Source organism: Mustela nivalis (genome assembly GCF_964662115.1).
Source record: "Mustela nivalis genome assembly, chromosome: 5".
NCBI lineage: Eukaryota > Metazoa > Chordata > Mammalia > Carnivora > Mustelidae > Mustela > Mustela nivalis.
Window position 1 is genome coordinate 84,670,803 of NC_139024.1, and position 12,329 is coordinate 84,683,131.

The 12,329-nt window shown below is 39.3% G+C and overlaps 1 protein-coding gene across 1 annotated transcript in view; it reads left to right on the plus strand.

The window, feature by feature from the left end:
• Positions 1-12,329, plus strand: part of DNAH8 (dynein axonemal heavy chain 8) — a 343,899-nt gene that overhangs the window by 410 nt on the left and 331,160 nt on the right. The window contains exons 2-3 of the mRNA XM_082729671.1: positions 7,810-8,306; positions 8,406-8,540. Coding sequence (XP_082585797.1) covers positions 7,854-8,306; positions 8,406-8,540 — 588 coding nt within the window. The 5' untranslated portion in view covers positions 7,810-7,853. The remainder of the gene's footprint in view (positions 1-7,809; positions 8,307-8,405; positions 8,541-12,329) is intronic.

Below are 12,329 nucleotides of genomic sequence, written 5' to 3' on the forward strand. Positions count from 1 at the left end.
GATGCAGAACCGCTGCTCCGTCACCTCCGCCTGCGAATCCCAGTGTGTTCCCTGGACGTCCGACCTCACCACTTTCCCCCTTTTAAGAAGTCAAAATTAAGACAGACAAAATATCTCTCCCTCCGGGTTTGTGCTTCCAACCTCTCTCTTCCTCACTCCCTTGTACCCCAAAAGTCTCATCACCGAACTTTTTAAAGACACTTTTCCCAAGGAAGCGCTGCCTTTTCCTGGCTTTCTGGCATTTACACTCTGCTGTCTCCCCACTTCTGGCCTCGAACAGTCCCCTCTTCCATGTTCTCACGACAACTCTTCAGACCCAACTCAAATACCATTTTCTCTGTCAGGGTTTTCCTGAAGTTTCTTTTTCTGCCAGTCTCAGTCCCTTTGCTAATTTAACCTTTTCTCGACCTTGACCATGGGGTGTGTGTGGTGTTTAATGGTTTGTCTTTCCAGTTTGTGCGTTTTTGCTTGGGGGGGGGGCTCTTATTTTTATGCGTCGCTACAGCGGCTGAGCACACCGAAGCCCCTCCACAGTCACGAATGAACTAATGCGTGAAGGGTTAGGGTTACAGAAATGGGTACAAGAAAAAGGAGTGTGGTTGAAGTGGCCCTACGCTGAGCACACCAGTGTACCAACCTGCTGGCTTCAATACTCCTCTGGGTGGAGAAGTCCCACTGTCCTATGGCTCCTGAAAATGAGCAGGGATGACTTTGTGGACATGCAATTAACGTTCAAATTGAACTTGAGGAGGAGGGATGGTGGAAGTTTAGAATGATTGCCTGTGGCATCAAGTTGTCTGTGGAGGAGGTGGGGGAGGGGAAAGAGATGAACAGGCGATTATCCTCAATTCATTTTGTACCAACTAATGGCCAGCCAAGTATGAACACCTAGAGCCAGGACCTGCCTCTTTTTTTAGCAAGCAATCTTGCTACCTCGGAAAATTCATGGGGAATTTAAGGTTCTAAATATTAATGTTGGTGGAGAAAATTTAAACACATATTGTATGTTGTATATGATACATACACATATGAGTAAAATATATTATGTGTAAAATATATAAAATCATTATGATCCACTAAAAGTTATTTTAATTAATTTAATTGAAAAGCACAACTCTTCCCCTAGTTTCCCCCTCTGTCTTTCTCATTCAAGGTGATCATTGTTGATAAATTATTGTGTATCTTCCCTAGAAAACTTTTAATGTGTTTTATCAAACCTAAACTATTACCGATTATAATTTTATGCAATTACACAAATGCAAATTATATATATGTGACTTCTGGAAGGAAAAAATGTGAAGAAAGAAAAAAGTGTTGCCAATTAAGACTTTTAAAAATATGCATCTTAGAACAGATGTAGTAAAAAGTAGGGCCACATGCACCCCAATGTTCATAGCAGCAATGTCCACAACAGCCAAACTGTGGAAAGAGCCAAAATGCCCTTCAACAGATAAATGGATAAAGAAGTGAAATGAAATAGTTGCATTGCTCTTTGGAAGTGGTAAGCTGATATTTTATATTTACAGTTAATTGCATGCCAAGTACAACTTGACAGTTGAAAACCACGTAGAAAATGTATCTCAGATAATTTTGTTAAAGGAAGAATTCTATACTCCTCTAAGCAAAATACCCCCAAATGGGCAGTGGTTGTTTGGTTTTTTTGTTGGTTTATTTATTTATAGCGTCTCAGATATATGATTTACTTAAAAATGTTAAACTATAACAAACTATTTGGAATTTATTTCTCAGTCACAATAGTAATTAATACCTGGTTATCAGTTTCCTTACATTCAGTGTTTTTTCCCAGACTACTAACCATAAAGACTCTTTAATGTTCACAAAATAAGAGCTTATTCTGTCTTTTGCTTGAAATATTGGGGCACCTGGCTGGCTCAGGGGGTAGAGCATGTGACAATCTCAAAGTTGTGGGTTTGAGCCCCATGTTGGGTGGAGAGATTACTCAAAAATAAAATCTTTAATAGAAAAGAGAAATAGATGTGCCATCTGTCGGTAGGGCACAAGTTAAACTCTTTACTCAGAACATGCATCTGGGAGTATTCTAATGTTTCAGAGATTAAGTGTTTTTTATTTTTCCTTAAATAATTTCACGTAAATTCTAAGAAAATTAAGAGGACACACATAGAGGTAGAAAGAGTATACAGGCTATAGTGAGATACGGTTACCTGAGCCAAAGCTATAGATTATGTTTATTAGATTACCATACAAGCAGAGTAACTGTGTATTTTATACTCTTCCTGTGTATTTTATGATAAATTTGACGTATTCTTTTTAAAAAAGATTTATTTATTTTAGAGGTGGGGGCAGGTAGGAGCAGAGCGAGAGAGAAAGAATCCTGAAGCAGACTCCCCAGTGAGCACAGAGCCTGAACCTGGCTCTGTCCCAGGACCCTGAGATCCTGACCTGAGCCAAAATGAAGTGTCAGTGGCTCAACCGACTGAGCCACCCAGGCACCCCTGGACGAATTCTTGACTAAGAGATTTTCAGAACTACTTACGGGTGCTAGAAAAAAAGCATTGGTAGAACTGTGCCAATTTCCTAACATGTTAACTGTAAGATCTGTGCTTTATAAAAATCACATTTTATTATTCATGATTTATTTATTTTAACTGATTCTGAATCTTTGCTGTTTATAGTCTTTTGGAAGAACAAATAAAATATAGCATAATTCTAAGCTTTATTTTTTTTCCCCAGGCAGCTTCTCCCCTTTTTGATCCCTTCATAGCTTTTCATGCCTTTACCTCTTTTCTTTTCTCTCTACATTTCTTCCCTCTCTTCTTATTGAATCCTACCTATTCTTCAAGGGCAGCTTATGCCCAAATCCTCTGTGGAATCCTCTTTGTCTATTTTGTCTTTACTAATTTTTTTTCCTCTAAATTTTCTAGTAGAGCTCCACAATTTTATTTTATTTTTTATTTTTAAAAAGATTTTATTTGTTTGTCTGGGGAGAGAATGAGCAGTGGGGAGAGGCAAAGGAGAGCGGGGTAGAGAGAAAAGCAGAACCTTACTGAGCAGGAAGCCCAATGCAGCTATATGCTGGGACCCAGAGATCATGACCTGAGCCCAAGGCAGACTATTTTTTTTTTTTAATATTTTTATTTATTTACTTATTTGACAGACAGAGACCACAGTAGGCAGAGAGAGAGAGGAAGAAGCAGGCTCCCTGCAGGGAGCCCGATGTGGGGCTCAATCCCAGGACCCTGGATCATGACCTGAGCCGAAAGCAGAGGCTTTAATCCACTGAACCACCCAGGCGCCCCTCAATGCAGACTATTAACTCACGGAACTACCCAGGCCCCCTGAGCTTCACAATTTTACCATGGATTAATTTGCAAAGATTACATTTTCTCTCCAAAAGCATTGTGAGTCCTGTCTTGTTTTCTGCCTCCCAGAGTGAGTAACATAGCCCTGGGCATATATACCCACTTTGCATGGGGCCTGCGGCTTGGACACAGGAAAGAGGGAGAAGCTTCCATTTTTTCCTTCCCTTTCTATACTTGTTTTCAGTGAGATTTCTTACTCTAAGTCTGTGGATTCAGCCTGATCTTAATACCATAAATATTGTTTAATCCAACTGATGATATTCAGGATTAAATTAAACATTTTCAGCTCTAATATTCCTTCTTTGAAAGATTACAAATAACTACTTGAGCAAGGGGGAAAGAGTAGTGCCTACAGATGGGTAAGAGTGCCTTAACTAATTCTATCTCCTTTTAACTTTCTTAATTTCAAAATGCTTTTTTTTTTTTTTTAAATTTCCTGGTGAGTTTAAGAGGAAGTTTTCCAAACTAAAGCCTCCTGACAGATGGTCAATACATTGGTCATTTCCTTTTTTAAAAAAAATCTTTTTATTATTTTTAATTTTATTACAATTTTTCTTAGGTAATCTCTCCACCCAGTGTGGGGCTTAAACTCATGACCCCAAGATCAAGAGTTGCTTGTTCTACTGACTGAGCCAGCCAGGAACTCCCAACTGGTCATTTCCTTAATGCAGTTGATCATATTTTCTTTTCTTTTAAAAAAAATAGCATTTTAAAATTGAGTTATATAATTACTTCACTAAGGCATATCCTTCAGTGGTTTTTATTATATGCACTGTGTTATACAACCACGGATAGTCGCTATTGAATCCCAGAACATTTCTATTAACCTCAAAAAAGAAACCCAGGCCTATTAGCAGGTAGGCTCAATTCTTCCTTCCCCATCCTCTGACTTCCACTGATTTATTTTCTATCTCTATGGATTTGCCTTTTCTGGACATTTCAAATAAATGGACTCATATAATATGTAGCCTTTGTGTCTGGCTTCTTTCACTTAGTGCAATGTTTTCAAGGTCCATCCATGCTGTAGCATGGGACGGTCCTTCATTCCTTCTTACGACAGAATGATATGATATTCCAAGGGTAAGGATATGCCACATTTATTTATCCATTTGTCATCTAACTCGGCATTTGGGTTGTTTCCAAATTGAACTCTACATGAATAGTGCTGCCATGAACATTTGTATACAGATTTTTGTGTAAACAGATATTACCAGTTCTCTTGGGTAGAATTGCTAGAACTCCAGGTAGGCCTGGAGGGACTGGCTTATTTGCTAATTCTATGTGTAACTTTCTGAGGTACTACCAAACTGTTTTCCTCAGAGGCAGCGCAATTTTACATGCCCACCAGCAATGTATGAAGATTTGAATTTCTCTACGACATTCTCAGCCCTTTTTAATGTCTTTTAAGAAAAAATTTAGAGCCATCCTACTGGATGTAAAGTGCCATCTCATGGTGGTTTTGATTTGCATTTTCCTAGTGGCTAGTGGTATTGAGTGTCTTTCCATGCACTTGTTGGTCATATGTGTATGTATATAAATATAAATATATATATATATATTTTATATACATATATATTTATATATGTATATACATATATATTTTATATACATTTATATATATTACATATTTTTATATATATTTATTAATTAAGCATAGTTATATATGTCACCAAGCATAGAACTTGGCATTTAGTTGTTGACAATTAATATTATTCCCCATTCTTCTCTATGGAATGCATATGGATCCTACTAAGACCTACCTTAAATGACAGCTTCTCCTTAGAGAGTTCCTTCTTGAGTTTTCTGCACTGATGCTACAGATTCTTGTCCACTCCTTGGCTGGTTCTGTGGAAACCGCGAACTGTTCATTGGTATGTTTGGCCTTCCTCACTAGGCTGTGAGCTCCTTGCCAAGGACTAGCAACTAGGGGTGAGAGAACAGTGCTGGTTTCAGGAATAGCCAGAGTTGCTGTCACCTCAGGCAGCACCTAGGGCAAAGGCAATGGAAGAAACTGGAGAGAGAGCTTGGAACCAAGTTAGGAAGCCCTTGGAGGACCCAAGGATTTGTATTTGGCATCCAGGGGAGAACTTTAAGCAGGGCAGTGATATGATATGATTGGAAGTTCAGAAAGATCATTTTTGTCTGTGCAATTGGGTAAGACCTGTACCTTCTCTGGATCTTAGTTTCATTAGCAATAAAGAGGGAGAGCTGAACTAGGTAATTTCTCAGGTTTTTTTTTTCCCTACTTCTGAAATGATGTGCCATAAATCTCAGCTATCTGGACTCCTCAGGGAATGAACTGTGTTGGATAATAACATTTTATTAAAATTTAATCTGTGCCAACACTTAAAAAATAGTAGCCAATTTTAGTTGAAAAATGCATGAAGATTAATTACATACCTCCCTGACTTCTTAAATATAATATCATGATTCCATTTTCATCTTTCCTTGATGGCTTAAATAATAATGGCACTACAGTGACTTAAATAACTCTGTGGCTCTAGAAAAAGCACTGGTTACCTGCAGAGAAGCTCTCCAGTCCTACTGAGCTCAGTTAGTGTATGTGTTTTACCATTACATTGAAATTAAATTTTGCATTGGTTTCAGAAACCAGACAACTATGCCTGTCAACATCCTTTGAGAGAAGGCATGATTCTCTGACTGAGTAAAGTGAAGTGTTTTGCAGAATTCAAAAGTGCAGATTGGAGCAGAGTGACAGGTAGTTGCTATGACTTCACTAATATGTATCACTATACTTGTTCTTGATAGACTGTATAGGAGGATCAGCTCTGGGCCAATTTCAAGGGTAAACATGTAATGTGCACACAACTCCTGAGTATTGTAGATCACCCTGTCCAATAGTAACTCAGAGATGTTCACTTGTTACTTTCCAAGAAAAGGTACTCGCATGTAAAGAAAACAGACGTTAGAATGTGGTCAAGGAGCAAAGACAAAAACTGGGATTTCTAAAAGAGAGGAAAGAGGAATAAAAAGAAAAATCTACAGACAGTTTGGGAACAATTGTTCTGGTTTGCGGATCTTGGGCATGAGTGCTTAGCTGGCAGCAAACAGATTGATCAGTTTGGATATTTTCACTCTGGAATAGGCCAATTTAGGGTATCAAAGGAAACAATTTCTTCTGTTGATGGGATCTCCATAAAAGCAAGAGAGGGCAGCTGTGGGGTGCAGGTTACAGGCTGTCTCTGTGTCTTATGGAGGTCTGCTCCTGTCCTTCCATGAGAAACACCATCTAACTTAGCCTAGGTGTGCACAAGTCTCCTCAGAATTTTTCATTAGCAAGCCTCTTTCTCTGTCTTCCTTTGAACTCTCTGCTTTGGAACTTTTGTTGTTATTCAAGTGTTTACTATAATCCTGGCTTCTGGATTTTAGCCATACTCTGAAGATTTATTTCATTGTAGGTTTGATGACTGTCCTATAAGTGATTTTTTTGTAAGTGACATTTTCTCCTGTCCCACTGGTGTCGCCTGATTTTCCTGGTTATGTGCTCAGGAAAACTTACACACTTGTGTATAGAGCTTTTCTGATTGGGTAGGTCAGATTTATACTTCACATGATATCATTGCTTCCAGAAATAATCGCCATCACATTTTAGGGGCACATTGGGAAGGCCATTACAAACAAAAAAGTCCATTGGAGTAAGCTGGGTGCTGAAAGTACAGTCGTTTTTCATTGGCTAAGTTGTGACCATCTCTCATTGGCTGGGCTGTTGCTGGGTGAGAGGAAAAGTCTTAGTCCCTCTGGGATAAGAAAGTAGGATCTGGATGCTTCATGGGGCTCTTCCTGTTTGGTCTGCAGTTCACAACCAGTGGTAGGGCTGGTAGGGTGAGAGCCTGTCCTTGCTGGCACCCTGAATACATTCTAAATGAGGTTTCCTTTTATTAGTTTTCACACTGCCAAGAGGATGTTTTATGTTTTGGGGGCGTTCTTGGATATGCACATGCAGATGAGATGACTGGACAGTTGAGTCTCTGATTGGTGAATTGTATCATAGCATTCCTCGATGGAAGAAATGTTTCAGTCCATGTAGTTCTTTGACTTGTCTCTTGGACAAGTCAGTGTCTCAGCTGTAACACACAGCTCTCAATCTTTTTTCAGCCCTTACATACCCGAGGACAAGTACCTTTCCATCAGTTGCAATAATTACTATGACAGGGATGGGATGTGTGTGGGGTAGCAGCACCTTAGGGTCAAATCAGTCAGGAGGAGCACTTAGAGCTTCAGAAAGCCCCTAGGTGTATGTGTGCTGTCACTCCTAAAACAAACAAACAAACAAACAAACAAAAACAATTATGATATCACCAGTCCTGTGAGCTGAGCTTCATTAGTTAATATAGCAAGGAAGAAATAGATGATTTTGCTACCTGTCTAGGTTCAAAGGGAGGAATAAATTAACAGAGAACATTCAACTTATTGTACAGTTTTAAAAGAAAACATTTTGTCATTCTAGGTTTTAAAGTTTAAGGTGCTCTATGGGAGGAAAAAGCAGATAATATGAGCGCCGAAGAAGGGGGTTCACCCCCTCCAGAAGAACCAGCTCCTCCCTCTTCAGGAGATACAGTACCCCCTGAGTCAGAAGGGACTGGCCAGAGGGATCCAGGAGATGAGGCCCCCCCCTCTCCAGGAGAAGAGGCTCCTCCTCCTTCAGATGAAGGCCCTCTGCACCCTGCCACAGAGGCAGCCTCAGCTCTAGATGACGGCTCTCGTTCCGAAATAGGTCCTGTTCTTTCTCCAAGTGATTATCTGAATCTCATCCCTTCCGATGAAAGGATAATTCTTCCAGAGGATGAGGAGCTGGATGCACACAGAGTTCGAGCTAAGCCTACGCTCCGACTGGGTCAATCCATGCTTTCTGATATGCTTTCTCAGTCTTCCCATAGATCGTCTCGGTACCGCCGAAGCATGAGCGGCATTCCAAATCTACAGGAAACATTAAAAGAGAGACAGGTTTTTTTTTATAATAAGATTCTACTTGTGTGTCACTTTTATGTCAAATTAAGTGTTTTGGTGGTTTTTCTTCATAATGACATGTTTTTCATTCTTTAGGCAAGATTTAGAGATGCAAGAGAAAACCGAAAAATGAAAATTGACCCTTCATACAAATATATATTTGAAATTCTAGCGGAAAAGCTTGGCCTGGACTTAGTAACCGTTGAAGAATTAATTTTGGATTGTCCATCTGTAAGTTTAAATCTTATCATTATATTTTTAATTGCTCTTTGAGAACTGATTGCTTTAAGCTAGAATCATTGTCATGAACAACAAAACACTTAGAAAGGGAAAGTAGTAATTTTACATATTAAGGAAGTTTTATAGAACTCTACCCAGATGAATCATATTTCTCGTTAGGTCTACTATTGAAGAGGAAGGGAAGAGTTAGCTATAAGAATTTGGCTAAAATTCTAACTCAAAATGCCTTTAGAGGTTAGAGGGATAGTCAAGCACAGGTGGAGTTAAATATTCTAAAAGTACAGGTTATATGAACTACACATGCAAATCATTTGGAAAGATAAACAAACTGCATACATATGAGCTAGGGAACAATGATTTTTGCAAGAGCATAGCAGAAAACAACAAGGTGATTACCATGTGTCTCAGCATGTCAGAGACAGTCCTAGATTATGCTCACTTTCCTGGCATATTTTTTTTAAAGATTTTATTTATTTATTTTACAGAGATCACAACTAGGCAGAGAGGTAGGCAGAGAGAGACGTGGAGGCAGGCTTTATCCCAGGACCGTGGGATCATGACCTGAGCCAAAGAGGTTTTAACCTACTCAGCCACCCAGGTGCCCCCTAGCATAATTATTAACGCCCCTCCTTTCACTCCTAAAATGTCCCAGTTTGGGCTGATGAATTTCTATGGTCACCCTCATTAGAGTAATATATGGTAAACTGTGGCTTTCGTAGAAGCTGCCAGAAGTAGTATCACAGGTTCCTTTCTGATAGCTAAGCTTCTAAATTAACTTTCAAAAAAAGTACTATAGTTTGCTTGAATTTTTACCAGTCCTAGTTGTGGACTGGCCTGGAGCCCCAGCAAGACCGGTGAACAGGTGCATACTGGTGGTGAGCTGATCATCCCACTGAATGCACTGGTGAGAGCATAGGGTAGGGGGCCGTGTTGTGACAAGGTTGTCATCACTGGGGTCCATACCCCCTGCTTTTACAGAGAACAGTTGACGGGCAAAACTCTTTTAGCTGGTTATAAGAGTCAAGATTCTGTGGGTTGGTTTCTAAAGGAATCTCTCTCTTGCTCCCTGCCATGTGTTGCCAAGTTCTGGAAAGTTGTCTGCCTTTTCTGTCAGGACCCTTGTAAAAGTTGAGAATGGGCTGTCCTCTGATAGTATGAGTGGGATCGCTTGTTTTCCTGTTCCCTTAGTGTGTTATGGTGATCTGGGAATGGGAGTGATGCAAAGAGATCAATAACTCTGAGCTATTTTAGTGATGAAAGATAGGAAAATTCATGAATTGTGCACATAAAACAAGAGGCAGTACAGCAAGTAGCTGGAAATAGAGCATAGTTTCTCAGGCCACCACAAATCCCTGCAGGGATGTACAGGTGTGGTCAAGAGTGGCTGCCTGGGCACACGGACTGTGTCATCAGACAGACCTGTGTGCTGAAAGGCCCTGCACTTGGTTTAATGATTTCCTGTCACCACCTGGAAATTCGTTTAAAAATATATTTTTTTAAGTTTTATAGTTCCGTATAGTTAACATAGAGTTTTATATTAGTTTCGGGTGAACAAAACAGTGATTCAACAGCTCTGTACATCACCTGGTGCTCATGGTGATGTGTAGTCTTTAATCCCCATCACCTATTTCACCCATCCCCCCACCCACCTACCCTCTGGAAACCACCAGTTTGTTCTCTATAGTTAAGGGTCTGTTTCCTGGTTTGTCTGTCTGTTTGCCTCCTTTTACTCCTTTGTTTGTTTAATTTCTTAAATTCTATATATGAGTGAAATCATGTGGTGTTTGTCCTCTGACTGGCTTATTCTGCTTAGCATTGTACCCTTTAGCTCCATCCATGTTCTTGCAAATGACAAGATTTCATTCTTTTTTATGGCAAATTAATATTTCATTGTTTATATAAACCATGGCTTTTTTACCCATTCATTTATCAACAGACAAGTGGGCTGCCTCCATAACACTATTGTAAATAATGCTGCAATAAACATAGAGGTGCATGTATCCCTTTGAATTAATGTTCTTGGGTAAATACCCAGTAGTGTGATTACTGAATCATATGGTAGTTCTATGTTTACTATTTTAACTTTTTGAGGAACCACCATACTGTTTTCTACATGGCTGTTTCCACTGACAGTGAGCCAGGGTTTCTTCCCTTCCACATCCTTGCCAGCACTTGTTGTTTCTTATGTTTTTGGTTTTAGCCATTCTGACAGGTGTGAGGTGATATCTCATTAGAGTTTTGATTTGTATTTCCCTGATAATGACTGATGTTGAGCATCTTTTCATGTGTCTGTCGGCCACCTGTATGTTATCTTTGGAGAAATGTCTGTTCATGTCTTCTGCCCATTTTTAAATTGTACTATTTGGTGTGGGGTTTTTTTTTTTTTGGGTGTTGAGTTGTATAAGTTCCTTATATATATTGGATACTAACCCTTTATCAGATATATCATTTGTGAATATCTTCTCCCATTGAGGAAGTTGCCTTTTTGTTTTGTTGGCTGTTTCCTTTGCCATGCAGAAGCTTTTTATTCTGACATAGTCTCAAAAATGTATTTTTGCTATTATTTCCCCTGCCTCAGGAGACATACCTAGAAAAATGTTGCTATGGCTAATGTCAGAGAAATTACTGCCTATGCTCTCTTCTAGGATTTTTATGGTTTCAAGTCTCACATTTAGGTCTTTAATCTATTTTGAGTTTATTTTTGTGTATGGTGTAAGAAAGTGGTCCAGTTTCATTCTTTTGCATGTAGCTGTCCAGTTTTCTCAGCACTATTTGTTAGAGACCTTCTTTTTCCCATTGCATATTCTTGCCTCTTCTGTCAAAGATGAAATGACCATATCCACCTTGAAATTCTTTTTTTTTTTAAGATTTTATTTTAATTCCAGTTAGTTAACATATAGGGTAATATTAGATTCTGGTGTACAATATGGTGATTCAGCATCTCCATACTACCTCCGGTGCTCATCACAAGTACACTCCTTAATCCCCATCACCTGTGTAGCTTATCCCCCTCAACCAGCTCCCCTCTGGTAACTATCAGTGTGTACTCTATAGTGAAGTTTCTTGATTTGTCTCTCTCTTTCGTTTTGTTTCTTTTCTTTCTTTCCTTCCTTCCTTCCCCATTTGCTCATTTTGTTTCTTAAATTCCACATATGAGCGAAATCATAGGGCATTCGTCTTTCTCTGGTGATTAATTTTGCTTTGAATAATACTTTCTAACATCCATCCATTTGAATGGCAAGATTTCACTCTTTTTTATGGCTGAGTAATTTTCCATTGTATATATACACCAGATCTTTGTTTTCCCCCTTAGATCTAGGATTAGGGTTTGGTTTAGGGCCAGAATAAGGGTAAGGGGTAGGGTTAGGGCCCATGTGATTGTATGTGTCTATTATCATGCAATTTAGAGACCACTCTGGAGGGATAAGTTTAGGGTTAGGTTAAGGTTAGTTTTAGGGTTAGGAATTAGCGTGTGTGTTTGGATTAGGATAAGGTTTTTGCTTAGAATAATGTTTTCTACCTCTAGCCACATCTTTTAAGTGGCAAGATTTCATTCTTTTTTATGGCTGGAGAATTTATGGTTATTGTTAGGGTGAGAGGTTAGTAGTGGTTATGGTAGTGGTTAGTAGCTAGCAGTAAGGGTTAGGGTTAGGGGTTGGTTTTGGGCTAAGATTAGATTTAGAGCTAGGGTTGGGGTGAGGGTGAGGGTATGTGCCTGTTATCCTGCAGTTCAGAGACCTCTCCAGAGGTTAGGTTTAGGGTTAAAGTTAGGGTTAGAGG